At 40.0% G+C, this 27,129-nt stretch overlaps 1 protein-coding gene across 1 annotated transcript in view; it reads left to right on the top strand.

Annotated features, from left to right (window-relative positions):
• Window positions 1–27,129, top strand: part of MUC19 (mucin 19, oligomeric) — a 105,004-nt gene that overhangs the window by 46,896 nt on the left and 30,979 nt on the right. The window contains exons 32-71 of the mRNA XM_036299015.1: window positions 205–303; window positions 525–593; window positions 1,495–1,554; window positions 2,959–2,994; window positions 3,198–3,224; window positions 4,094–4,147; window positions 4,590–4,637; window positions 4,875–4,928; window positions 5,080–5,133; window positions 5,716–5,769; window positions 6,468–6,521; window positions 7,092–7,145; window positions 7,880–7,924; window positions 8,164–8,217; window positions 8,340–8,393; window positions 8,840–8,893; window positions 9,043–9,087; window positions 9,454–9,507; window positions 9,628–9,681; window positions 10,172–10,225; window positions 10,370–10,414; window positions 10,831–10,884; window positions 12,419–12,472; window positions 13,010–13,063; window positions 13,208–13,252; window positions 13,495–13,548; window positions 13,685–13,738; window positions 14,238–14,267; window positions 14,671–14,715; window positions 14,990–15,043; window positions 15,249–15,302; window positions 15,385–15,429; window positions 15,856–15,912; window positions 17,458–17,511; window positions 18,030–18,083; window positions 18,227–18,271; window positions 18,514–18,567; window positions 18,704–18,757; window positions 19,257–19,286; window positions 19,690–19,734. Of these exons, the coding sequence (XP_036154908.1) occupies window positions 205–303; window positions 525–593; window positions 1,495–1,554; window positions 2,959–2,994; window positions 3,198–3,224; window positions 4,094–4,147; window positions 4,590–4,637; window positions 4,875–4,928; window positions 5,080–5,133; window positions 5,716–5,769; window positions 6,468–6,521; window positions 7,092–7,145; window positions 7,880–7,924; window positions 8,164–8,217; window positions 8,340–8,393; window positions 8,840–8,893; window positions 9,043–9,087; window positions 9,454–9,507; window positions 9,628–9,681; window positions 10,172–10,225; window positions 10,370–10,414; window positions 10,831–10,884; window positions 12,419–12,472; window positions 13,010–13,063; window positions 13,208–13,252; window positions 13,495–13,548; window positions 13,685–13,738; window positions 14,238–14,267; window positions 14,671–14,715; window positions 14,990–15,043; window positions 15,249–15,302; window positions 15,385–15,429; window positions 15,856–15,912; window positions 17,458–17,511; window positions 18,030–18,083; window positions 18,227–18,271; window positions 18,514–18,567; window positions 18,704–18,757; window positions 19,257–19,286; window positions 19,690–19,734 (2,058 nt within the window). The remainder of the gene's footprint in view (window positions 1–204; window positions 304–524; window positions 594–1,494; window positions 1,555–2,958; window positions 2,995–3,197; window positions 3,225–4,093; window positions 4,148–4,589; window positions 4,638–4,874; window positions 4,929–5,079; window positions 5,134–5,715; window positions 5,770–6,467; window positions 6,522–7,091; window positions 7,146–7,879; window positions 7,925–8,163; window positions 8,218–8,339; window positions 8,394–8,839; window positions 8,894–9,042; window positions 9,088–9,453; window positions 9,508–9,627; window positions 9,682–10,171; window positions 10,226–10,369; window positions 10,415–10,830; window positions 10,885–12,418; window positions 12,473–13,009; window positions 13,064–13,207; window positions 13,253–13,494; window positions 13,549–13,684; window positions 13,739–14,237; window positions 14,268–14,670; window positions 14,716–14,989; window positions 15,044–15,248; window positions 15,303–15,384; window positions 15,430–15,855; window positions 15,913–17,457; window positions 17,512–18,029; window positions 18,084–18,226; window positions 18,272–18,513; window positions 18,568–18,703; window positions 18,758–19,256; window positions 19,287–19,689; window positions 19,735–27,129) is intronic.

Below are 27,129 nucleotides of genomic sequence, written 5' to 3'. Positions count from 1 at the left end.
AAAAATAGACCCAAGATTTTGGGTAATATGAGTTTTGGTCCCATAATTTGGAACGATATCTATAAATTTTATCAGAATTAGACTATTTACAACTTCAATTTTTGAATAATATAGTCAATTTGTAGAACATTATTGTTTTAAATTGATATTTCACACTTCTTAATAATTTGATATTTCCATCCCCACTACTTTTTTATTGACCAGGTGCATTCAGAGAGTCAGTAGGAGCTACCACCCAGCCAAGCAGAGGAAGCACAGCTGGAGCAGGAGCCTCTGGGGCCACCTCTGCTGGGAACCAAGCAGGCAAGGCTCACCTGGGTGATCCAGCACAAATTGCCTGACACCCAAATTGTGATGATGAGCTTAAGTTAATTACTAAAGCCTGAATTTTGGGAATAAAATTAAATTATATTCTAGCTTTACTATTAACATTTAAAATTGAAATTTAGTTAAATGAATGTAAGTTTATTATTTTTACTAAAATGAATCATGTAAAGATAATAATCAATTGCCCCTTTACCCAGGCACAACTGAAGAATCATATGGAGAAACCACTGAAGCAGGCGAAAGCACAACCAGATTAACCACACCTGGTAAATCAGAAGAGTGGGAAGGGATGCTGTTGGCTCAGGTTGTGGCTCAACATGAGGTTTTCTGACACATGTGATCATGAATATCAGTGTATTGTAAATATAAAAATTAGAAAATCAGATCCGAGTTATCCAGTATTTAGAACCTTATATTTTAACTAGAGGCCTGGTGTATGAATTTGTGCATGAGTGGGGTCCCTCTGGATGGCCTTAAAGGATTCGCCTGAAACCTGCAGTCCAACGCTGCCTGCATCTCCTACCTGCCACTCCCACTCATCCTGGCCCCACTGTGCCTGCCGCGGGCTTGCGCCCAATCGGTCCAGATCAGAAGAGGGTTGCACTGCTGCAGCAGCGCTTGCCAACCATGAGCCCTGCATCTGGTGCCCTCCCAAGGGGAGTGGCCTGCGGGATCAGGCTGAAACCAGCTCTCTGATATCACCCAAGGAGTCCCAGATTTCTAGAGGGTGCAGGCCAGGCTGAAGGACCCCACCAGTGCGTGATTGGGCTGGGGAAGGACCATGGGAGGGCTGCAGGGCATGTCCAGCCCATCTCTCTCAGTCCCGATAGGCTGGGTCCCAGTAGCAAGCTAACCTACTGGTCGGAGCATATGCCCCCTGGTAGACAGAGCAGGTCATAGTGACCAGTCGACCGTCTGCCCCCTGGTGGTCAGTGCACATCATAGTGAGCGGTTGAGCAGCCTTAGGAATCATTAGCATATTACACTTTGATTGGTTTGGTTGTTCTGCCGTTTGGTCTATTTGCATATTACCCTTTTATTATATAGGGTAGGTGCTTTCTCACCAGTACTGGAACTACAACACTTGAGCTCAAAGTAGTTACTGTGACAATGTCCAGGTTATATCCCCCTAAAATAAAAACACTGCTTGTGATTTTCCATTTTTAGTCTCAGGTTCCATAAGAAGCACTTCTATCTCAACAATTCCATCAGAAAGTTCCACTGTAGGTAAGTAAATAGAGAATGCTGGGTGTATGCTTTTTGTTTTATGTTCTTTGGCTAGTTTCAAATGATAAAATAATTAATAAAAATACCTGTTACATAATTAAAATCTCTTTAAATATATTATTTTGCTTAACTATTTGAATAAGGACAGTTATGTCATTTTACTCATGAGGAACTTAAAAAAAAAGCCATTACCTAGGTTGGTCCAGGTTCCTCAGCCAATCAGAGTGGAGCCCATGTTTTTATCCATTGCTTCCTGACTCCAGAGACTGATCTTCACCACATGTCATCTTCTAAGACAAATATACAATGATCTTTAATGACCCATTAAGAAAAGCTTGTTTCTTATATGTACAAAACTTAAATTTTCCCCCTTTCTAACTATAATAACTGCAGCAACAAGTATTTAAAAAGGTTTACAATTTTTTATACAAGAAAAATTGTGGCATTTGTTCCAAAAACAGCAAGATTTGAGTCATTTTACTTGACAAAACTATAATTCTATTCTTTTATAAGTGAAAAGTTCATCACTTCCTTTCTTTTTTCAGTTATTCCAACCTGACATAAAATTTACAAATACTTATAGGACAATTTTTTCATAACAGTACATGGACTAAATTATTTATTCAAGGCTAGAGTACATTATTATTTAAGTTTCTGGACTAGTAATGTATTGTAGTACTTGAGAAAGACATGTCTCACTTTGTAAGTTATCTAATAGAACCTAAGATTTAGTGACTAAATTGTCTATTATTTAAGGAATAGATTGCTAATAATTTTTTTCTGGTAAAGATTTATGCAACATCTATTCTAAATACTTTTAAAAATGCCACTGGTGTAAATTTATTTTATAAACTAACCACCAGGAAATAATTTATTCAAAAATTTGATTCAGACTAAATTCATAATTATTCTTTACTCATTCAATAGTTATATAAATGTAAATGAATTCACATGATTATATTATTTATTGAGCACCAAGAGTATATTATAAATTAGTACCATGGCTACTAGGATATGTAACTATTAGGGCACAGTATGTATTTTATCTTTTTATTACTATTTCTTTTTGCATTTCCCAAGTTCAAGACTTTAGTTTTAAATTAAATGGAACCAGACAAGAGGTACTGTTTGTAAATATTTTACTTGGGAAAAAGACAGTTGTTCTGTTTTCAGTTTGATAATTTGTAACTTATGAATGATTTTTTACAAGAACACTTTACAGTTTTTTCCCCCCAGAGATCCCTCATCCTGACTTGAATTTTTAAGTAAACGCCTATGGAAATAACACTCCTGTTTTTTTAAATTAAAAATTATATATAACGGCTATTGAAGCACTGAAGTGAATTTTTAAAATGCAATTCAATAAGGATATTTTTAAATTGAATTTAATCTTTCCTTTTTTAGGTCCAGAGGACAAAGTTCTACCAGAACTCATTGAAGGTAAGTTGAAATTAAATGACAAAGAACTGCTTCTGCACAATGTAGTTTGAAATATTTCTATCTTTTCCATTTGAGCACTGAAAAGTCACTGAGGGGCTGTGATAGTTTTTCTAAACTATAATTTAATATAAATTAATCTTTATGCATTGAGATAAATAAAAATGTACATTTATATACATATATATTGTGTTTTTAATTTTTAGTGCCACCAGGACAGGCTAAAGTAACAGGTAAGAAAATTATAACTATAACTATAACTATAACTATAACTATAACTATAACTTATATATATATATATATATCTGAAATTGTGTTACAGTAACTAGAATAGAAAATAAGATAGAAGTCAATCTATCAGATTAATAAAACATAAACTTCAAATTAGAGTTTGGTAGCATAGAGCTTTTGCTTTTCCTGTTCTTATGCCTTCTTAAATCATAACAAAGGTGTATTGAGTTTCTTACATAATAGTTAAAATTTAAATTGGTTGTGTGTAAACATACAAAATCAAGTAAATAAAGATAACTCTAGAAATATCCTCCTCATTCAAAAAGAAGGTACCATACTTCTCAGTATATTAGCATTGTCACCTGCAATTTTCATGAAAATTTTTAGCTTTTATGGCTTCCTGGTGTCTCTTTTAATATTTAAGTTTTAAAAGATAAGCAAAAAAAGAAGGTGGTTCTGTATAACATTTCACTTTTCTAAAAATTATCCCCTTTTGCAGCCCTTTAGCATTTACATTCAGATACAAGCTCCATGAAGATGGGTATTTTTGTCTTCATGGATATAAAACCCCCTTTTGGTCCTTATGCGATGAGGTGTTTGGTTTCCACACTGGTTCCCTCTGATCCACTGAATTCTGCCTTTGTTGCGTGGGGACCATGGGACATGCATCACTCAGTGTGCCATGCAGTGAGCTAAGAGAGATCTTAAAACAGCTATTTCCAACACAGGTGGAGTTGAAATATTAGAAAACCATCTCTATGAACACGATGGGAATTAAGCAGTTTACCGGCTTGCTGTGATAATATAATACAAAATACTTCTTCCCAACATCCCAAACACCCAGAACATTCTTGTCTATTTTCTCCCTCAGAGGCCACGACTACCAGAGGAGGTGCGGGCACCACTGGAGATGGATTCAGAGCAGGTGAGAGGAAGCATCACATGCCTTCTGCTAACCACTAATTATGATGCTCCTGGGAGGGCCAAGAGAGAGAAAGACTTTCTGGAGAGCTGTTCATATTTCCTTTATTAATACTGTATTTTGGGCCAACTGATCTTTTTTAAGTTTTAAAATTTTGTCCTGCAATGCTGCTAATAACTTAGTTCATAGTTATAGCTGCAATTCTTGAACATGGCATGATTGTCCAAGTAGTTCTCAGTAATTTACTGATGTTATAAGACTTGAAGAGAAAAGTAAGAAAATTTTCTATTCCTGAGAAGTAAAGAAGAGCTGCATAAACCCAGGAAACATGTCTGCCCCATATAGATGTTGGCCTTTCACACAAAAAAACAATGAACAGCACAATATTTTCTCAGTAGCTGTAATTTTCAGAACATTCATATCTTCTTCCGTTTCCATCCCCCAGCAGGTACCACTGTATCATCAGAAAGTGAAGTCACTGGGAAGAAAACAGGTGAGTGTGGGAGAAACCCAACCAGTTTACCAAAATAGAATGTTGCCAGGAGGTTGCCTCAGGTTGAGAACATTGTTCCTCTGAAAGTCTTGGGAAAATACATACAGCTCACTGTCAAAGAAGAGGTAGACAGTGAGCCAGTTAGACAAAATGAAAATATAGTTAGGTTCTTTTTAGGTGCATGTTTTTAAAAAAATAAAACATGGTGACTACAGTTGAGTTGGTTTTGTGTTTTAGGCACCACTGGGGTAACTCCTGGCACAACTGTTGCCCCAGGCAGTTCCAAAACAGGTGAGTCTACAATTTGAAATAGAATCTTCCCCACCTCTTCCCACAAATTAGATTTCCCCTCTGAGACTATTCATTGGAAGGGGTGCTGTCGTATCTTCTCCATGATCCTGAAATATTCTTTAATCACTTCTTTCCTCATTCTCTCCCTCAGAGGCCACAACTTCCCTTGGGGAAAGTGAAACAACTACAGTTGGAGTAGAGACAGGTGAGTTCTCTAAGCTAATACCTGCATTTCATAAGAACATCTTAGAATAGTCTCCTGAAAATATATCTACACTATTGATATATGTTATGTCAAGCAATTTCAGACAAAAAGATAAGCCAGTCCTTACATTGTTTATTGTTTACTGCTAGGACTTTCCTTGGGGAATACCTACATTTCATAATAACTACTTTAAGAAATCTGCTGAAAATATATCTATACTATTTATGTAAGTTATATTGAGTAATTTCTGAATTTGAACAAAGGCAAGCCAATCTTTATAGTGATCCCTTATTTCCCAGGCTCTCAAGGGCTTTTACTAGACCATCATGAAGTCGAACAAGTGATGGATAAATAGTTAAGTAGAGACTGAGTTTTCAGTTTCCCTCCAATAAAGAGATGTGACAGTTGAGGACTCAGTAAAATTGTTATAGAAAGAAATGTTACATGGGAGACATATGGATGCCTTCTTGGCACTAAAGCTCACAGATATATAGTTTGCTGCTACATGGGGACTTTCGATTCCTATTTAAATCATGTAGTACACACACAATTGAGTTAAGAACCATTGACCCCTTCTTGTAGGTACTACTGGTATAGCCTCTGGAGAAACCCCGGGACCTGGGAGTTACATCACAGGTAAGTCTGCAAATACAAGTACAAACTGCTCATCAGCACCTTGGATAACCTTCTGACAATAGCACAGTGTGGTCTTTCCCACCACCTAGCCTTTACTCCTTTCCTTCTTTCCTCTGTCAGAGGCCACAACTTCCATGGGAAGAAGTAGGACCACACAAGGAGAATTTTTAGAAGCTGAACTTGTTAGTTGGAGGTGTTTTTGTTGTTGTTGGTGGTGGTTTTTAAATCAAATCCCTGTTTATGTGGCTGTAGGGAACATAATGAGTGGGCAGCTGAGCTGATGAAATGGGTTTGCTTTCCCTCTGGGAACATAGCATGCTAGAGTCACAAATCTGGGTCACCCAGGAATTCCATTGCCTCACATGTTCTTATTATTTCTAGAGGGCTAGGCTTCCAGAGCTGTTTGTTGTGTGGCAGGGATGAGGCCAATCTTCGGACCATCCCCTGCCTGCCAAAGCTGCAACACTTATACATGGTTTGACATTTTCCCATAAAACTTACTAAGGCCTAGCTCATTGCCCCAGTTATCATGTTTAGTGTTTACTGCTGCACTCCAGCTGCTCAAATGTAAGGCACATTAGGATAGGGATCTTAGAATATTCTACTCACCAATACATCCAAAGGCCTAAAACAACATTGCACAGTGGAATGAGGAACTGTGCACTTGTGTCGAAGCTTCACTCTACTTGCTTTAATAGGTAGCACCACGCTTTCACCTGGAGCCAGCAGCAGCTCACAGAAAACCAAGCCAGGTAGGATACACTAAATACATTTTCTTAGGAGAGTAGTAGAGTCACAGATTTCTCTCAAACATCAGAATATCAAAATACCTCAAGTAATTGATGAGTAACATTTAGAAAGTTATATTGATTCTATGCCTCTTTTCTCCCTTGGGCACCTCTGTCACACCAGGGAGCCCAGGAAGTGAAACAGGTGAGGGAAACACCAGGTCTGTTTTCACTTTCAGTGAGAGCTGGGCAAGAGAAACTCCGGTAGCAACTGTGATAAATAAGTGTGTCAGCAAAGGAAATTGTGGAAAGTTATAGATGGTTCATTTCATTCAGAAATAGAGGACCCAGGAAACATCTCTTGGTCATTCCAGGATACAAAACTACCCAGTACTGAAGAGGGAGTTGATGCTGTGCTGATGCCTTTATCTTTCTCATTTTTAGATGCTACACAGGGGTTCTCTAGGACAACCACTAAGTCTAAATATATATGAAACACTTCACTATGGCTCCTTGGATCATATATTCTGACATTAACACAATGTGTACTTTCCTACCACCTAGTCTTACTCCTTCCCTTATTTTCTCTATCAGAGGCCACGACTTCTACAAAAGGAATTGAGACCACACAAGCCGGACTTGTAGGAGGTGAGCTTTTACATTATGAGGTTTGGGGCTTAAAAAAAAAAATCCTATCTCTGTTTATGTGGCAGCAGTGAAGACATGAGTGGGAAGGTGGGCTGAAGAAATAGGCCTGCATTCCCTATGGGAACAGAGCATGCCCGAGTCACAAACCTGGGTCTACCTTGGAAATCTCTGGTGTCACATGTCTTCCTCTGACTTTGCACATACCCTGGGTTTCAGAGCTCCTGATTGGATGGCAGGGATGACCTACCAATAGGCCAGCCCCTGCCTGCCTGGACCCAATTCTTAAATATGGTTTGCCATTTTCCCATAGCACCTATTAACATGCATCAAATTGACTTGTTTATCATGTGTACTGTTCACTGCTAGCCTCCAGCTGTTAGAATATAAGCCACATAGGGAAGAAACTTTGAATGTTGTGCTCACTGATACAATCAAAATAATCCTAAAACAAAATTGCTCAGAAGATTTGCTTAAGAAATATCAATAGGAGGATAAACAGATAGTTATTTTGAAGCTGCACTCTACTTGCATTAATAGGTAGCACCATACTTGTTCCTGAGCCAACAGCAGTTCACGGAATTCTGAACCATGTAGGGTCTCTAAATAAATGCACCATATGAGAGTATCAGAGTCACAGAGTTATACTTTGAATCTCAGAATATAAAAATATCTCAAGTAATTGATGAGTACCATTTAGAAAGCTGAAACCATTATCTGCCTCTTTTCTCCTTTAGGCACCTCTGCCACACCAGGGAGCCCAGGGACTGGAAGTAAAACAGGTGAGGGTGACATAGGTCTCCTTTCACTCTCACTGGGATGTGTAGAAAGGGAAACTCCAGTAGAAACAGTGATTAGTAGGTTGTTCAGGATAGAAAGTTGTGGTAGGTCACTGATGGCTGGTTATTTCTGAAATAGAAGTCTCAGGCATGGCCGTCTAGGAGTTCAAGGCCATGGAGTTAATGTAGTTTGAAGGAGAGAACTAATGCTGTGTTGATGCCTTTATATTTCTCATATTTAGGTGCTACACAGGGACTCGCTAGGACAACCAGTGTATCTGAAGGTTCCAACACAGGTGGGTTAGCAAGAGTCTCCATATATAAACTCATAATGTAGTTAGTAGACGTGTTCTGATAAAAAAAAAATCACATAATTCTCTTCTCATATCTCAAATCCTTTATCATTTTCTTCCTTCAGAGGCCACAACATTAACAGAAAGCAGTGGCACTTCTGGAACTGGATTCAGAACTGGTGAGAAAGAGTTCCGGCAGTTGGGGTTTACTATTAGTGGTGACTCTTCTTAGTCTGGCCTGCTGGAGGTGTGCTTTCCTGCAGAGTGGTTTGCACATGTCTCAATACTGGCTTCTAGTCTCACATGTATAACTTTGTACAGAAGGGCTGGTGGTAAAATCGGTATGGGAGGTTTAACTTGTGATGGCATACACATCACTAAGCAAATATTTATGAAGGGAATCATCCTGGATGAGGCCCAGAAATCAGGATTTTAAAAAGATTCCCAGGTGATTCTAATGTGCAGCCAAGGTTAAGACCCACTGCATTAAGGGATCTTTGAATATTCTGCTTACTGATATATCCAAAAGCCAAAACAATATTGGACAAAAGACTTGCTTAAAAAATGTCAGTGGAATGATGAAGCATATGCTTATGTTGAAGCTTCACTCTACTTGCATTGATAGGTACCACCACACTTTCACCTGGAGCCAGCAGCAGTTCGCAGAAAACCAAGCCAGGTAGGTAGGATAGACCAAATAAATTCATCGTATGAGAGTATTAGGACCACAGAATTCCAATTTAAACATCAGAATATCAAAATACCTGAAATAATTGATAAATAACATTTAAAAACATAACCCCATCATCAATCTTTTCCCTCCTTTAGGCACCACTGTCACACCTGGAAGTTCGGGGACTGGAAGTGAACCAGGTGAGGGTTCTTAAGATTTCCTTCCATTAATGGGGAGATAAGGACACATATGTAATACCTTAATCAATACAGAAAATTAAAAAAAAAAAAGATTTCCTTCCACATTCAGTGGGATCTAAGGAAAAGGATACTCCAGTAGGAACAATAATTAGAAACTCAGTCAAAAGAGGAAGTTATGGAAAGTCATTGATGGCTCATTTCTTTCAGAATTAGAGGTCTCAGGTAAGGTCTTCTAGAAGTTCAAGGCCGCATAGGTGCTTCAGGATGAAGGGGTATCTAATACTGTGTTAAAGTCTTTATCTTTCTAATTTTTAGATGCTACATGGGAATTCTCTAGGATAAGCCTTATATTCTTTCTTGTTTCAGGTACTACTGGTATAGTCTCTGGAAAAACTCCAGAACCTGGACCTTACACCACAGGTTAGTCTGGAACTACATGTAAAAGTTGGACATTAGCTCCTTGGATGATATATTTTGAGTAGCACAGTGTGGACTTTTCCACCAACTAGTCTTTACTCCTTTCTTTCTTTTCTTTATCAGAGGCCACAACTTCCATGGGAGGAAGTGGGACCACCCAAGCAGGACTTCTGGAAGGTGAGCTTTTTAATGCTAATTAATCTCTATGGGGTTAGAATGAACACACTGAGGAAATCTGCCTTCACTTTTTTGGGAACACAATATGCCAGATTGAAACATCATAGTCGACCTTGGAATTCCATGGCCTCACATATATCCATCTGGATTTTCAGAGGCCCAAGCTCGCAATCTAATTGTTGGATGGTAGGGATGAGGCCCACCTGCGGACCAGTCCCTGCCTACAAAGGCCCCAGTTCTCATATTAAGATTGCCATTTTTCCATAGCACTTAATTAACATCTGCCCCATTAACCATTTCATTGTGTTTATTGTTTACTGCTCTCCTTCACTTGATAGAATATAAGGCACATTAGGGGAGGGATCTTTGATTATAGTGCTCACAGTTACATTCAAATGCCTTACACAATATTGCACAGAAGACTTAATAAGTATCAATGGAACATGAAACTTAATCTTATGTTAAAGCTTCACTCTACTTGTGTTAATAGGTACCACAACACTTTCACCTGGAGCCAGCAGCAGTTCACAGAAAACCAAGCCAGGTAGGGTCACTAAGTAAATTGACCATATGAGAGTATTAGAGTCACAAAGTTCTACTTTAAACCTTGGAATGTAAAAAGCCCTCAGGTAATTGATAACTAACTTTTACAAAGATGAAAACACATGTGCCCTTTTTCCCCTTGTAGGCACGTCTGTCGCACCAGGGAGTCCTGGGACTGGAACTGAAACAGGTGAGGGTGACATAAGGACTTTACTCGGACCGATGAGAAAGAGAACTCCAGTAGCAACAGTGTTACATAGGTGTTTAGGAGATGAAATTGTGGAAAGTCATTGACAGTTCATGTCCTTCTGAAATAGAGGTCTTAAGAAAAGGTCTTCTGGTCATTCAAGGACACACAGCTGCTTCAGTACCGAAGAGGGAGCTACTTCTGTATTGATGGCTTTATCTATCTCATTTTTAGGTGCTACACAGGAATTCACTAGGGCAAGCATTATATCTGGGGGTCCCCACACAGATAGGTTCACAAGAAGAAATCTCCATATTTAAACCCAATAACATTATGTCTCCACTGATAAAATATCAACATAATTCTTCTCTCATATCACAAATCCTCAATCCTCACCCTTCACCATTTTCTTCCTTCAGAGGCTACAGCATCAACAGAAGGGAGTGGCACATCAGGAACTGGATTCAGAACTGGTGAGGAAGAGTTTCCGCAGTTGGGGTTTACCATTAATGATGGCTCTTCTTAGCCTGGCCACTGGGACGGGTGCTTTCCTGCAGAGTGGTTCTCATTTGCTTCCAGTTCTTCTTAGAATTAACATATTTTGGAAAACTCTCAATATTGGCTTCTAGTCTTACAAGTATAACTTTGTAAGGAAAGGCTGCTGGTGAAATCAGTATGAGAGATTTAACTTGGGATGGCACAGACATCACTAGGATGTCAGTGTGAGATGAGAAATATTATGTATCTGAGGAGAGGGAAAAGCAATGTGAACGCTTAAACAGGCATATCCTATGCAGGGGGTTCTTGCTCAAAATGCCAATAATTATATCAATATTTTTCTGGGACATTGAAATATTTTCCTGTTTATCCTTGAATGGTAGGCACCACTGTGAGGATGAGACATGAATGTAGGAGAAAGGCCCCTCTTTAACCACATTTGACTGAATGGAATTTCTGGGACAGTTTCTCATCCTGAGAACATTACTGTTTTTATTGCTTTCTTACTGATATTCGTCATATTAAAACCAGATTCTCACTTTATCAGGAAGTAGAGACAGGACCCTTTGCTATAACAAATATACACCTAGAGCCCTTCTGGAGGGAGGACGTCAGGAGATGGACAGGACACATGTTAAAGATCTCAAACCTTTTGTGTTTCAGGCACCACTAGAATAGCCCTTGGCACAACTGTTGCTCCTGGCACTTTCAACATAGGGGAGGCAACAGGGTGACATAGGATTTTCTCATGCCCTCTCAAAGATTAGTTGTCTGCACTGATATTATTCATTGTATTTTCAGTGATCCTGAAATATTCTTTCATTACCTCTTTTCTACCCTATTTTCCCCAGTGGCCACAACATTCAAAGTGGTACAACTAGAATTGGAATAGACACAGGGGAGTGTTCCTAAGCGAACACCTACATATCATAATAACCTTTTAAAGCAGTCTTCTAAAAATTTTCTACAATATTTATATATGTTACTGCTGGGAAAGTTCAGATTTTAATGAGATAAGCTACACATTAAATTGCCGCCTTATTGCCTAAGCTTACAAGGGCCTTCAGTAGACAACCATGAGTCTAACCAATGACCAATAAATAGGTAATATATACAGAGATATTTCTATGTTCCCTACATAAAAGGAGACATGATAGTTGAGAACTCAGTAAAATAGTTATTGAAAAAAAAATGTTGCATAGGGCACTTTGGATGACTTCTTGGCAGTAAAAGTGACAGGGTTATAGTTTGCTATTACATGAAGATGTAGATTTTTATGTAAATCACGTGATGAAAAAACAATTGAGCTAGGACCACCACCATTTCTTCTTGGAAGTAATATTGGAAAAGTCTCTGCAAAAACTCTGGAACCTGGAAGATATGTCACAGGCAAATCTGAAAATACAGTACAAACTTGACATTGGCAGCTTGTATGATCTATTCTGACAACAGCCAAGTGTGTTCTTTCCCACCACCTAGTCTTACTCCTTCCCTTCTTTTCTCTATCAGAGGCCACTACTTCCACGGGAGGAAGTGGAACTACCCAAGCAGGACTTGTAGGAGGTGAGTTTTATATTAAACTGAATCTCTGGGGTTTGAATCAAATCCCTGATTGTGAGTAGAGTAAACACTTGAGTGGGAAGGAAACACTTGAAGGTGAAGGAAATGGGCCTGTATTACCTCGGGAAAAACAGGATGCCAGAGTCACAAACTTAGATAAGCCTGAAAACCATATTCTCATATTCCCCATCTAGATTGCAAGGCCCAGGCCTACAGAGCTAGTTCTTTGATTGGCAGATATGGAGCCACCCTGTGGCCCTGCTCCTGCCTATCAATGCCTCAACCTTTATATATGGTTAGACATTTTCTTATAGTCTTTACTAACTAACATCTGTCACTTTGACTTTTCATGTTTGTTGATCACTGTTGGTCTCCAGCTGCTAGAATGTAAGCCACATTAGGGGAGGGATCTTTGAATATTCTGCTCACTGATATATCCAAACGCCTAAAACATTATTACATAGAAAAGATGCTTAGTAAATATTTGTGGAATCATGAAAAGTGTATTGATTTTGAAGCTCACACTACTTGCTTTAATAGGTACCACAACACTTTCGCCCGGAGCCAGCAGCAGTTCACAGAAAACCAAGCCAGGTAGGGTCACTAAGTAAATTCACCACATGAGAGTATTAGAGTCACACAATTCTACTTTATACCTTGCAGTGTCAAAAAGCCTTCAGGTAATTGATGACGAACTTTTACAAAGATGAAGCATCATCTGCCTTTTTCTTCCTTTAGGCACCTCTGTCACACCAGGGAGTCCAGGGAGTGGAAGTGAAACAGGTGAGGGTGACATAAGACCTCCTTTCTATTTCCCTGGCATCAGTAAAGAAGGGAACTCCAGTAGCAACAATGATCAATAGGTGGGGCAGGGAAGGACATTGTGGAAAGTTGTGGACAGCTAAGCTCCCTCTGAAACAGAGATCCTAAGGATAGGTCTTCTGGTCATTCAAGGACACACAGCTGCCTCCGTACTGAAGATGGAGCTAATGCTCTGTTGATGCCTTTATCTTTGTCATCTTTAGGTGCTCCACACGAATTCCCCAGGACAACCATTATACCTGGAAGTTCCCACACAGGTAGGTTAACATGAAGAAATCTCCATATTTAAAACCATAATATAGATATTAGGTCTGCTCTGATAAAATATCAAACAATCCTTTTCCTAATATCCCAATTCCTCCATTCTCACCCTTCACCATTTTCTTTCATCAGAGGCCACAACGTTAACAGAAAGCAGTGGCACTTCTGGAACTGGATTCAGAGGTGGTGAGTAAGAGCTCCTGCAGCTGGGAGTTTAATATTGACTAGGACTATTGTTAACCTGGACTGCTGGGAGGTGAGCTTTCCTGCAGAGTGGTTCACACATGCTGCCAGTTCTTAGATGTAACATTTTGGAAAAGTTCTCAACACTGGCTTCTAGTCGTTCCAGTTGTAACATTCTAAAGAGGGGCTGGTGGTAGAATCAATAGGAGAGGTTTATCCTGTGATGGCATACCCCTCACTAAGATGTTAGGAGAAGCTGAGAAATATTATGTCTCTGGGAAGGAGCCAAAACAATGAGAACTCTTAAACAGGCCTATTGAGGGAAATTCTCTAGGCCAACTATTATACCTGGGAGTTCCCACACAGGTAGAATAAGGAGAAGAAATCTTCATATTTAACCCCATATTGTAGTTAGTATTCTTGTTCTGATCTGATTTGTCAGTAATTTTTTCCTTTATATCCCAAATCCTCTGACCTCTCCATTCCTCATTTCTTCCTTCAGCTGACACTCCTGGAACAGGATCCAGACCAGGTGAGAATGAGTACCTCTCAGTTGGGGTTTACCATTAATTAGGACTCTCCAAAAGCTCCCATTTTGGAGGTGTTCTTTCCTGAGGAGTTGTTTGTATTTACTCAGTATTTTCTTTGATTTAACATAGTAGCAATAAACTGTCAATGCCTGCTCATGCCTCACAGCTGTAACTTCCTTAGGAATGGCTATTGGTGAAATCCCTGTAAGAGGTTTCCTCTTTGATGGCATACACATCACTAAGATGATAGAAGACCTGAGAAATATTCTATATGTGGGTAGAAGAGAAAGCAATGTGAACTCTTTAGCCTGTGCTACATATAGGCCCTCTTGCTTAAAAGTGCAATAGGGATAGTCAGTATTTTTTGGCACATTCAAATCGTTTCTGGTTTTCCTCTCACATTAGTCGCCACTGCAGTGCCACCAGGCCAAGCAACTGGGAGTGTGACAGGTGAGCCTGGGAGAAACCCAGCTTTCTTCTTCATTTTAAGTGAATGGGATGTCTGTAGAGGGTGCCTTACATTGGAAATATTGCAGTTTTTACTACTTTCTTAATGATATGGATTATAGGAAAGGTATATGATTGTCACCTCATCAGGAAGTAGTGAAAGGGCCCTTTGATATAAGAAAGATACACTTAGATTCTTTCTAGAGGCAGCTCTTTAAGAGCTGTATAGGAGTCACCAAGAGGCACCTTTGAAGATCTCAGAACTTTTGTGTTTCAGGCACCACTGGGCCAGCTGTTGGCACAACTGTTGCACCTGGCAGTTCCAACACAGGTAAGTCAACAAGGTGGCAGGGAATCTATCAGATGAGATTCCTCTTCTATTATTATCCTGTGTAGCAGAACTACCTTACCTTTCTGTGGTCCTCAAATAATTTTCAATGATCTCTATCCTCTTTTCCTCTATATTGGGGGCCAGGACTTCTGTAGAAGATGGTGGAATAACAAGAGTTTGGTTTTTTTTTTCTCCCTTCTCTTAGAAGCCACAACTTCCACAGGAGGCAGTAAGGCTACGCAGGGAAGATTGCCAGGAGGTAAGCTTCTTAGTCCAAGGCCCATGTAATTAATGACAAACTTTTACAAAAATGAAGCATCATCTGTCTTTTTCTTCTTTAGGCAACTCTGTCACACCTGGAAGTCCAGGGACTGGAAGTGGAACAGGTAAGGGTGACATAAGACCTCCGTTCTCTTTCACTAGGGTCTTGGGAAAGGGAACTCCAGTTGCTACAATGATCCGTAGGTGGGGCAGGGAAGGACATTGTGGAAAGATATGGACAGTTATGTTCCCTCTGAAACAGAGATCCTAAGAAAAGGTCTTCTGGTCATTCAAGGACACACAGCAGCTTCAGGCCTGAAGAGGGAGCTAATGCTGTGTTGAAGGCTTCATCTTTCTCATTTTTAAGTACTACACAGGAATTCACTATGAAAATCATTATATCTGGGGGTTCCCACACAGATAGGTTCACAAGAAGAAATCTCCACATTTACACCAAATAAAATTATGTCTCCACTGATAAAATATCAACATAATTCTTCTCTCCTATGACAAATCCTCATTCCTCACCCTTCACCATTGTCTTCCTTCAGAAGAGGCTACAACATCAACAGAAGGCAGTGGCACATCTGGAACTGGATTCAGAACTGGTGAGGAAGAGTTTCCGCAGTTGGGGTTTAACATTAATGATGGCTCTTCTTAGCCTGACTGCTGGGACGGGTGCTTTCCTGCAGAGTGGTTCTCATTTGCTTCCAGTTCTTCTTAGAATTAACATATTTTGGAAAACTCTCAATATTGGCTTCCAGTCTTACAGGTGTAACTTTGTAAAGAAAGGCTGCTGGTGAAATCAGTATGAGAGATTTAAGTTGTGATAGCACAGACATCACTAGGCTGTCAGTGTGAGATGAGGAATCTTATATATATGAGGAGAGTGAAAAGCAATGTGAACTCTTAAACAGGCATATCCTATGCACACGGTTCTCGCTCAAAATGCCAATTATTGTATCAATATTTTTCTGGGACATTGAAATACTTTCCTGTTTATCCTTGTATGGGAGGCACCACTGAGCGGATGAGACATGAATGTAGGAGAAAGGCCCCTCTTTAAACATATTTGACTGAATGGAATTTCTGGGACAGTTTCTCATGCTGAGAACATTACTGTTTTTATTGCTTTCATACTGATGTTGGTCATATTATAACCAGAGTCTCACCTCATCAGGAAGTAGAGACAGGGCCCTTTGCTATATCAAAGATATATATGGAGTCCCTGGAGGACATCAGGAAATGGACAGGACACATGTTGAATATCTCAAACCTTTTGTGTTTTGGGCATCACTGGCATAGCCCTTGGCACAACTGTTGCTCCTGGCACTTCCAAATTAGGGGAAGGAAAGGGTGACATAGGATTTTCTAATGGCCTCTCACAGGTTAGTTGTCTGCACTGATTTTATTCATTGCAGGACTACCACCATGAATTTTCAGTGATCCTGAAATATTCTTTCATTACCTCTTTTCCACCCTATTTCCCCCAGTGGCCACAACATTCAAAGTGACACAAGTAGAATTTGAATAGACACAGGGGAGTGGTGCTAAGCTAACACCTACATTTCATGATAACCTGCTTAAAGCAATCTTCCAAACATTTTCTACACTATTTATATATGTTATGTTGTGAAAGTTCAGGTTTTTAAAAGATAAGCTAGACATTACATTGCCTTCTTATTGCCTGAGCGTACAAGGGCCTTCAGTAGACAACCATGAGTCTAAACAATGACAAATAAATAGAGAGTACAGAGAGAGAGATTTCTCTCTTCCCGCTATAAAAAGAGACATGATAGTTGAGAACTCAGCAAAATGGTTATACAAAAAAAATGTTACGTGGGCCACGTAAGGTTGAATTCTTAACACTAAAAGTCACAGGGTTATAGTTTGGTATTACATGAAGATGTAGATTTTTATTTACATCATGCGGTGAAAAAACAACTGAGCTAGGATCACCACTATTTTCTTCTTGTAAGTAATACTGATAAAGTCAATGGAAAACCTCTGGAAGCTGGCAGACATGTCACAGGCAAATCTGAAAATACAGTACAAACTTGACATTGACAGCTTGTATGATCTATTCTGACAATAGCCAAGTGTGTTCTTTCCCACCACCTAGTCTTACTTCTTTGTATTCTTTTCTCTATCAGTGGCCACTACTTCCATGGGAGGAAGTGGGACTACCCAAGCAGGGCTTGTCACAGGTGAGTTTTACTTTAAACTGAATATCTGAGGTTCTTAACCAACTCCCTGTTTGTGTGTTACACATGAGTAGGAAGGTGGACAAAGGAAATGGGCCTGTACTTCCTTGGGGAACACAGCATGCCAGAGTCACAAACTTAGATAAGCCTGAAAACCATATTCTCATATTTCCCATCAAGATTGCAAGGCCCAGGCCTACAGAGCTAGTTCTCTGATTGGCAGGTACGAGGCCACCCTGTGGCCCTGCTCCTGCCTATTAAGGCCCTACCGTTATATATGGTTGGACATTTTCTTGTAGCCTTTACTAACATCTGTCACTTTGACTTTTCATGTTTGTTGATCACTGTTGGTCTCCAGCTGCTAGAATGTAAGCCACATTAGGGGAGGGATCTTTGAATATTCTGCTCACTGATATATCCAAACGCCTAAAACATTATTACATAGAAAAGATGCTTAATCAATATTTGTGGAATCTTGAAATGTGTATTGATTTTGAAGCTCACATTACTTGCTTTAATAGGTACCACAACACTTTCACCTGGAGCCAGCAGCAGTTCACAGAAAACCAAGCCAGGTAGGGTCACTAAGAAAATTCACCATATAAGAGTATTAGAGTCACATATTTCCACTTTAAACCTTGCAGTGTCAAACGCCTTCAGGTAATTGATGACGAACTTTTACAAAGATGAAGCATCATCTGCCTTTTTCTTCCTTTAGGCACCTCTGTCACACCAGGGAGTCCAGGGAGTGGAAGTGAAACAGGTGAGGGTGACATAAGACCTCCTTTCTCTTTCCCTGGCATCAGTAAAGAAGGGAACTCCAGTAGCAACAATGATCCATAGGTGGGGCAGGGAAGGACATTGTGGAAAGTTGTGGACAGCTAAGCTCCCTCTGAAACAGAGATCCTAAGGATAGGTCTTCTGGTCATTCAAGGACACACAGCTGCTTCAGTCCTGAAGAGGGAGCTAATGCTCTGTTGATGCCTTTATCTTTGTCATCTTTAGGTGCTCCACAGGAATTCCCCAGGACAACCATTATACCTGGGAGTTCCCACACAGGTAGGTTAACAAGAAGAAATCTCCATATTTAAAACCATAATATAGATATTAGGTCTGCTCTGATAAAATATCAAACAATCCTTTTCCTAATATCCCAATTCCTCCATTCTCACCCTTCACCATTTTCTTTCATCAGAGGCCACAACGTTAGCAGAAAGCAGTGGCACTTCTGGAACTGGATTCAGAGGTGGTGAGTAAGAGCTCCTGCAGCTGGGAGTTTAATATTGACTAGGACTATTGTTAACCTGGACTGCTGGGAGGTGAGCTTTCCTGCAGAGTGGTTCACACATGCTGCCAGTTCTTAGATGTAACATTTTGGAAAAGTTCTCAACACTGGCTTCTAGTCTTTCCAGTTGTAACATTCTAAAGAGGGGCTGGTGGTAGAATCAATAGGAGAGGTTTATCCTGTGATGGCATACCCCTCACTAAGATGTTAGGAGAAACTGAGAAATATTATGTCTCTGGGAAGGAGCCAAAACAATGAGAACTCTTAAACAGGCCTATTGAGGGAAATTCTCTAGGCCAACTATTATACCTGGGAGTTCCCACACAGGTAGGATAAGGAGAAGAAATCTTCATATTTAACCCCATATTGTAGTTAGTATTCTTGTTCTGATCTAATTTGTCAGTAATTTTTTCCTTAATATCCCAAATCCTCTGACCTCTCCATTCCTCATTTCTTCCTTCAGCTGACACTCCTGGAACAGGATCCAGACCAGGTGAGAATGAGTACCTCACAGTTGGGGTTTACCACTCATTAGGACTCTCCAAAAGCTCCTATTTTGGAGGTGTTCTTTCCTGAGAAGTTGTTTGTATTTACTCAGTATTTTCTTTGATTTAACATAGTAGCAATAAACTGTCAATGCCTGCTCATGCCTCACAGCTGTAACTTCCTTAGGAATGGCTATTGGTGAAATCCCTGTAAGATGTTTCCTCTTTGATGGCATACACATCACTAAGATGATAGAAGACCTGAGAAATATTCTATATGTGGGTAGAAGAGAAAGCAATGTGAACTCTTTAGCCTGTGCTACATATAGGCCCTCTTGCTTAAAAGTGCAATAGGGATAGTCAGTATTTTTTGGCACATTCAAATCGTTTCTGGTTTTCCTCTCACATTAGTCGCCACTGCAGTGCCACCAGGCCAAGCAACTGGGAGTGTGACAGGTGAGCCTGGGAGAAACCCAGCTTTCTTCTTCATTTTAAGTGAATGGGATGTCTGTAGAGGGTGCCTTACATTGGAAATATTGCAGTTTTTACTACTTTCTTAATGATATGGATTATAGGAAAGTTATATGATTGTCACCTCATCAGGAAGTAGTGAAAGGGCCCTTTGATATAAGAAAGATACACTTAGATTCTTTCTAGAGGCAGCTCTTTAAGAGCTGTATAGGAGTCACCAAGAGGCACCTTTGAAGATCTCAGAACTTTTGTGTTTCAGGCACCACTGGGCCAGCTGTTGGCACAACAGTTGCACCTGGCAGTTCCAACACAGGTAAGTCAACAAGGTGGCAGGGAATCTATCAGATGAGATTCCTCTTCTATTATTATCCTGTGTAGCAGAACTACCTTACCTTTCTGTGGTCCTCAAATAATTTTCAATGATCTCTATCCTCTTTTCCTCTATATTGGGGGCCAGGACTTCTGTAGAAGATGGTGGAATAACAAGAGTTTTTTTTTTCCCCCTTCTCTTAGAATCCACAACTTCCACAGGAGGCAGTAAGGCTACGCAGGGAAGATTGCCAGGAGGTAAGCTTCTTAGTCCAAAGCCCATGTAATTAATGACGAGCTTTTACAAAAATGAAGCATCATCTGTCTTTTTCTTCCTTTAGGAACCTCTGTCAAACCTGGAAGTCCAGGGACTGGAAGTGGAACAGGTAAGGGTGACATAAGACCTCCTTTCTCTTTCATTAGGATCTTGGAAAAGGGAACTCCAGTAGCAAGAATGATCCATAGGTGGGGCAGGGAAGGACATTGTGGAAAGATATGGACAGTTATGTTCCCTCTGAAACAGAGATACTAAGAAAAGGTCTTCTGGTCATTCAAGGACACACAGCAGCTTCAGGCCTGAAGAGGGAGCTAATGCTGTGTTGATGGCTTTATCTTCCTCATTTTTAAGTCCTACACAGGAATTCACTAGGAAAATCATTATATCTGGGGGTTCCCACACAGATAGGTTCACAAGAAGAAATCTCCACATTTACACCCAATATCATTATGTCTCCACTGATATAATATCACCATAATTCTTCTCTCCTATCACAAATCCTCATTCCTCACCCTTCACCATTGTCTTCCTTCAGAAGAGGCTACAACATCAACAGAAGGCACTGGCACATCGGGAACTGGATTCAGAACTGGTGAGGAAGAGTTTCTGCAGTTGGGGTTTACCAGTAACGATGGCTCTTCATAGCCTGACTGATGGGAGTGGTTCTCATTTGCTTCCAGTTCTTAGATTTAGGATATTTTGGAAAACTCTCAATATTGGCTTCCAGTCTTACAGGTGTAACTTTGTAAGGAAAGGCTGCTGGTGAAATCAGTATGAGAGATTTAACATGTGATTGCATAGACATTACTAGGATGTCAGTGAGATGAGAAATATTATGTATCTGAGGAGAAGGAAAAGCAATGTGAACTCTTAAACAGGCATATCCTATGCACAGGGTTCTCGCTCAAAATGCCAATAATTGTATCAATATTTTTCTGGGACATTGAAATATTTTCCTGTTTATCCTTGTGTGGGAGGCACCACTGTGCGGATGAGACATGAATGTAGGAGAAAGGCCCCTTGTAACCATATTTGACTGAATGGAATTGCTGGGACAGTTTCTCTTGCTGAGAACATTACTGTATTTATTGCTTTCTTACTGATATTGGTCCTAATAAAACCAGATTCTCACCTCATCAGGAAGTAGAGACAGGGCCCTTTGCTATAACAAAGATACACCTAGAGCCCTTCTGGAGGGAGGACGTCAGGAGATGGACAGGACACATGTTAAAGATCTCAAACCTTTTGTGTTTCAGGCACCACTAGAATAGCCCTTGGCACAACTGTTGCTCCTGTCACTTCCAACATAGGGGAGGCAACAGGTTCACATAGGATTTTCTCATGCCCGCTCAAAGATTAGTTGTCTGCACTGATATTATTTATTGTATTTTCAGTAATCCTGAAATATTCTTTCATTACCTCTTTTCTACCCTATTTTCCCCAGTGGCCATAATATTCAAAGTGGTACAACTAGAATTGGAATAGACACAGGGGAGTGTTCCTAAGCTAACACATACATATTATAATAACCTTAAAACAGTCTTCCAAAAATTTTCTACACTATTTATATATGTTACTCTTGGGAAAGTTCAGATTTTAATGAGATAACCTACACATTAAATTGCCTCCTTATTTCCTAAGCGTACAAGGGCCTTCAGTAGACAACCATGAGTCTAAACAATGACCAATAAAAAGGTGGCATATAGAGAGATATTTCTATGTTCCCTCCATAAAAAGAGACATGATAGTTGAGAACTAGGTAAAATAGCTATAGAAAAAAAAATGTTGCATAGGGCACTTTGGATGACTTCTTGGCAGTAAAAGTGACAGGGTTATAGTTTGCTATCAGATGAAGATGTAGATGTTTATTTAAATCATGCAGTGAAAAACGATTGAGCGAGGACCACCACCATTTTCTTCTTCTAAGTAATATTGGAAAAGTCTCTGGAAAACCTCTGGAACCTGGAATGTATGCCACAGACAAATCTGAAAATACAGTACAAACTTGACATTGGCAGCTTGTATGATCTATTCTGACAATAGCCAAGTGTGTTCTTTCCCACCACCTAGTCTTACTCCTTCCCTTCTTTTCTCTCTCAGAGGCCACGACTTCCACGGAAGGAAGTGGGACTACGCAAGCAGGACTTGTCCGAGGTGAGTTTTATTTTTAACTGAATCTCTGGCGTTTTGAATAAAATCCCTGATTGTGAGTAGAGTAAACACATGAGTGGGAGGGAAACAGTTGAAGGCAAAGGAAATGGACCTGTATTTCCTCAGGGAACAGAGCATGCCAGAGTCACAAATTTAGATTAAGCTTGAAAACCATATTCTCATATTTCCCATCTAGATATCAAGGCCCAGGCCTACAGAGCTAGTTCTTTGATTGGCAGGTATGAGGCCACCCTGTGGCCCTGCCCCTGCCTATCAAGGTCCCAACCTTTATATATGGTTGGACATTTTCTTGTAGCCTTTTCTAACATCTGTCACTTTGACTTTTAATGTTTGTTGATCACTGTTGGTCTCCAGCTGCTAGAATGTAAGCCACATTAGGGGAGGGATCTTTGAATATTCTGCTCACTGATATATCCAAATGCCTAAACTATTATTACATAGAAAAGATGCTTAATCAATACTTGTGGAATCAAGAAATGTGTATTGATTCTGAAGCTCACACTACTTGCTTTAATAGGTACCACAACACTTTCACCTGGAGCCAGCAGCAGTTCACAGAAAACCACGCCAGGTAGGGTAACTAAGTAAATTCACCACATGAGAGTATTACAGTCACACATTTCTACTTTAAACCTTGCAGTGTCAAAAGCCTTCAGGAAATTGATGACAAACTTTTACAAAGATGAAGCATCATCTGCCTTTTTCTTCCTTTAGGCAACTCTGTTACACCAGGGAGTCCAGGGACTATAAGTGGAGCAGGTGAGGGTGATATAAGACCTCCGTTCTCTTGCACTCGGATCTTGGAAAAGGGAACTCCAGTAGCAACAATGATCCATAGGTGGGGCAGGGAAGGACATTGTGGAACGATATGGACAGTTATGTTCCCTCTGAAACAGAGATCCTAAGAAAAGGTCTTCTGGTCATTCTAGGACACACAGCTGCTTCAGTACCGAAGAGGGAGCTAATGCTGTATTGATGGCTTTATCTTTCTCATTTTTAAGTCCTACACAGGAATTCACTAGGAAAATCATTATATCTGGGGGTTCCCACACATATAGGTTAACAAGAAGAAATCTCCACATTTAAACCCAATATCATTATGTCTCCAGTGATAAAATATCAACATAATTCTTCTCTCATGTCTCAAATCCGCATTCCTCACCCTTCACCATTTTCCTCTTTCAGAGGCTACAACGTCAACCGAAGGCAGTGGCACATCTGGAACTGAATTCAGAACTGGTGAGGAAGAGTTTCCGCAGTTGGGGTTTACCAGTAATGATGGCTCTTCTTACCCTGGCTTGCTTGGAGGGGTGCTTTCTGTCAGAGTGGTTCTCATTTTCTTCCAGTTTTTCTTAGATTTAATTTTTTTGGAAAACTCTCAATATTGGCTTCCAGTCTTACAGGTGTAACTTTGTAAGGAAACGCTGCTGATGAAATCAGTATGAGAGATTTAACTTGTGATGACACAGACATCACTAGGATGTCAGTGTGAGATGAGAAATATTATATATATGAGGAGAGGAAAAAGCAATGTGAACTCTTAAACTGACATATCCTATGCAGAGGGGTTCTTGCTCAAAATGCCAATAATTGTATCAATATTTTTCTGGGACATTGAAATATTTTCCTGTTTATCCTTGAATGGTATGCACCACTGTGCGGATGAGACATGAATGTAGGAGAAAGGCCCCTCTTTATCCATATTTGACCGAATGGAATTTCTGGGACAGTTTCTCATGCTGCGAACATTACTGTTTTTATTGCTTTCTTATTGATATTCATCATATTAAAACCAGATTCTCACCTTATCAGGAAGTAGAGACAGGGCCCTTTGCTATATCAAAGATATATATGGAGCCCTTCTAGAGGGAGGACGTCATAAGATGGACAGGACACATGTTGAATATCTCAAAACTTTTGTGTTTTGGGCATCACTGGAATAGCCCTTGGCACAACTGTTGCTCCTGGCACTTCCAAATTAGGGGAAGAAAAGGGTGACATAGGATTTTCTAATGCCCTCTCACAGGTTAGTTGTCTGCACTGATTTTACTCATTGCAGGACTACCACCATGAATTTTCAGTGATCCTGAAATATTCTTTAATTACCTCTTTTCCACCCTATTTCCCCCAGTGGCCACAACATTCAAAGTGGCACAACTAGAATTTGAATAGACACAGGGGAGTGGTGCTAAGCTAACATCTACATTTCATGATAACCTGCTTAAAGCAATCTTCCAAAAATTTTCTACACTATTTATATATGTTATGTTGTGAAAGTTCAGGTTTTTAAAAGATAAGCTAGACATTACATTGCCTTCTTATTGCCTGAGCTTACAAGGGCCTTCAGTAGACAACCATGAGTCTAAACAATGACAAATAAATACGTAGTATATAGAGAGAGATTTCTCTCTTCCCGCTATAAAAAGAGACATGATAGTTGAGAACTCCGTAAAATGGTTATAGAAAAAAAATGTTACGTGGGGCACATAAGGATGAATTCTTATCACTAAAAGTCACAGGGTTATAGTTTGGTATTACATGAAGATGTAGATTTTTATTTAAATCATGCAGTGAAAAAACAACTGAGCTAGGATCACCACCATTTTCTTCTTATAAGTAATACTGATAAAGTCTCTGGAAAACCTCTGGAAGCTGGCAGACATGTCACAGGCAAATCTGGAAATACAGTACAAACTTGACATTGGCAGCTTCTATGATCTATTCTGACAATAGCCAAGTGTGCTCTTTCCCACCACCTAGTCTTACTCCTTCCCTTCTTTTCTCTATCAGAGGCCACGACTTCCACGGGAGGAAGTGGGACTACCTTAGCAGGACTTGTAGGAGGTGAGTTTTTTTTTAAACTGAATCTCTGGGGTTTTTAACCAACTCCCTGTTTGTGTGTTGAGTAAACACATAAGTGGGAAGGTGGGCAAAGGAAATGGCCTGTATTTCCTAAGGGAACACAGCATGCCGGAGTCACTAACTTAGATTAAGCCTGAAAATCATATTCTCATATTCCCCATCTAGACTGCAAGGCCCAGGCCTTCAGAGCTAATTATTTGATTGGCAGGTATGAGGCCACCTGTGCCTCTGCTCCTGCCTAACAAGGCCCCAACCTTTATATATGGTTGGACATTTTCTTATAGCCTTTACTAACATCTGTCACTTTGACTTTTCATGTTTGTTGATCACTGTTGGTCTCCAGCTGCTAGAATGTAAGCCACATTAGGGGAGGGATCTTTGAATATTCTGCTCACTGATATATCCAAATGCCTAAACTATTATTACATAGAAAAGATGCTTAATCAATATTTGTGGAATCTTGAAATGTGTATTGATTTTGAAGCTCACATTACTTGCTTTAATAGGTACCACAACACTTTCACCTGGAGACAGCAGCAGTTCACAGAAAACCAAGCCAGGTAGGGTCACTAAGAAAATTCACCACATGAGAGTATTAGAGTCACACATTTCCACTTTAAACCTTGCAGTGTCAAACTCCTTCAGGTATTTGATGACAAACTTTTACAAAGATGAAGCATCATCTGCCTTTTTCTTCCTTTAGGCACCTCTGTCACACCAGGGAGTCCAGGGACTGGAAGTGAAACAGGTGAGGGTGACATAAGACCTCCTTTCTCTTTCCCTGGCATCAATAAAAAATGGAACTCCAGTAGCAACAATGATCCATAGGTGGGGCAGGGAAGGACATTGTGGAAAGTTGTGGACAGCTAAGCTCCCTCTGAAACAGAGAAGCTAAGGATAGGTCTTCTGGTCATTCAAGGACACACAGCTGCTTCAGTCCTGAAGAGGGAGCTAATGCTCTGTTGATGCCTTTATCTTTGTCATCTTTAGGTGCTCCACAGGAATTCCCCAGGACAACCATTATACCTGGGAGTTCCCACACAGGTAGGTTAACAAGAAGAAATCTCCATATTTAAAACCATAATGTAGATATTAGTTCTGCTCTGATAAAATATCAAACAATCCTTTTCCTAATATCCCAATTCCTCCATTTTCACCCTTCAACATTTTCTTTCATCAGAGGCCACAAAGTTAACAGAAAGCAGTGGCACTTCTGGAACTGGATTCAGAGGTGGTGAGTAAGAGCTCCTGCAGCTGGGAGTTTAATATTGACTAGGACTATTGTTAACCTGGACTGCTGGGAGGTGAGCTTTCCTGCAGAGTGGTTCACACATGCTGCCAGTTCTTAGATGTAACATTTTGGAAAAGTTTTCAACACTGGCTTCTAGTCATTCCTGTTGTAACATTCTAAAGAGGGGCTGGTGGTAGAATCAATAGGAGAGGTTTATCCTGTGATGGCATACCCCTCACTAAGATGTTAGGAGAAGCTGAGAAATATTATGTCTCTGGATAGGAGCCAAAACAATGAGAACTCTTAAATAGGCCTATTGAGGGAAATTCTCTAGGCCAACTATTATACCTGGGAGTTCCCACCACAGGTAGGATAAGGAGAAGAAATCTTCGTATTTAACCCCGTACTGTAGTTAGTATTCTGTTCTGAACTAATATGTCAGTAATTTTTTCCCTAATATCCCAAATCCTCTGACCTCTCCATTCTTATTTCTTCCTTCAGCTGGCACTCCTGGAAACAGGATCCAGAC

Source organism: Myotis myotis, unplaced genomic scaffold (genome assembly GCF_014108235.1).
Source record: "Myotis myotis isolate mMyoMyo1 unplaced genomic scaffold, mMyoMyo1.p scaffold_m19_p_3, whole genome shotgun sequence".
Lineage (NCBI taxonomy): Eukaryota > Metazoa > Chordata > Mammalia > Chiroptera > Vespertilionidae > Myotis > Myotis myotis.
This window is presented reverse-complemented; position numbering and strand designations above follow the sequence as displayed.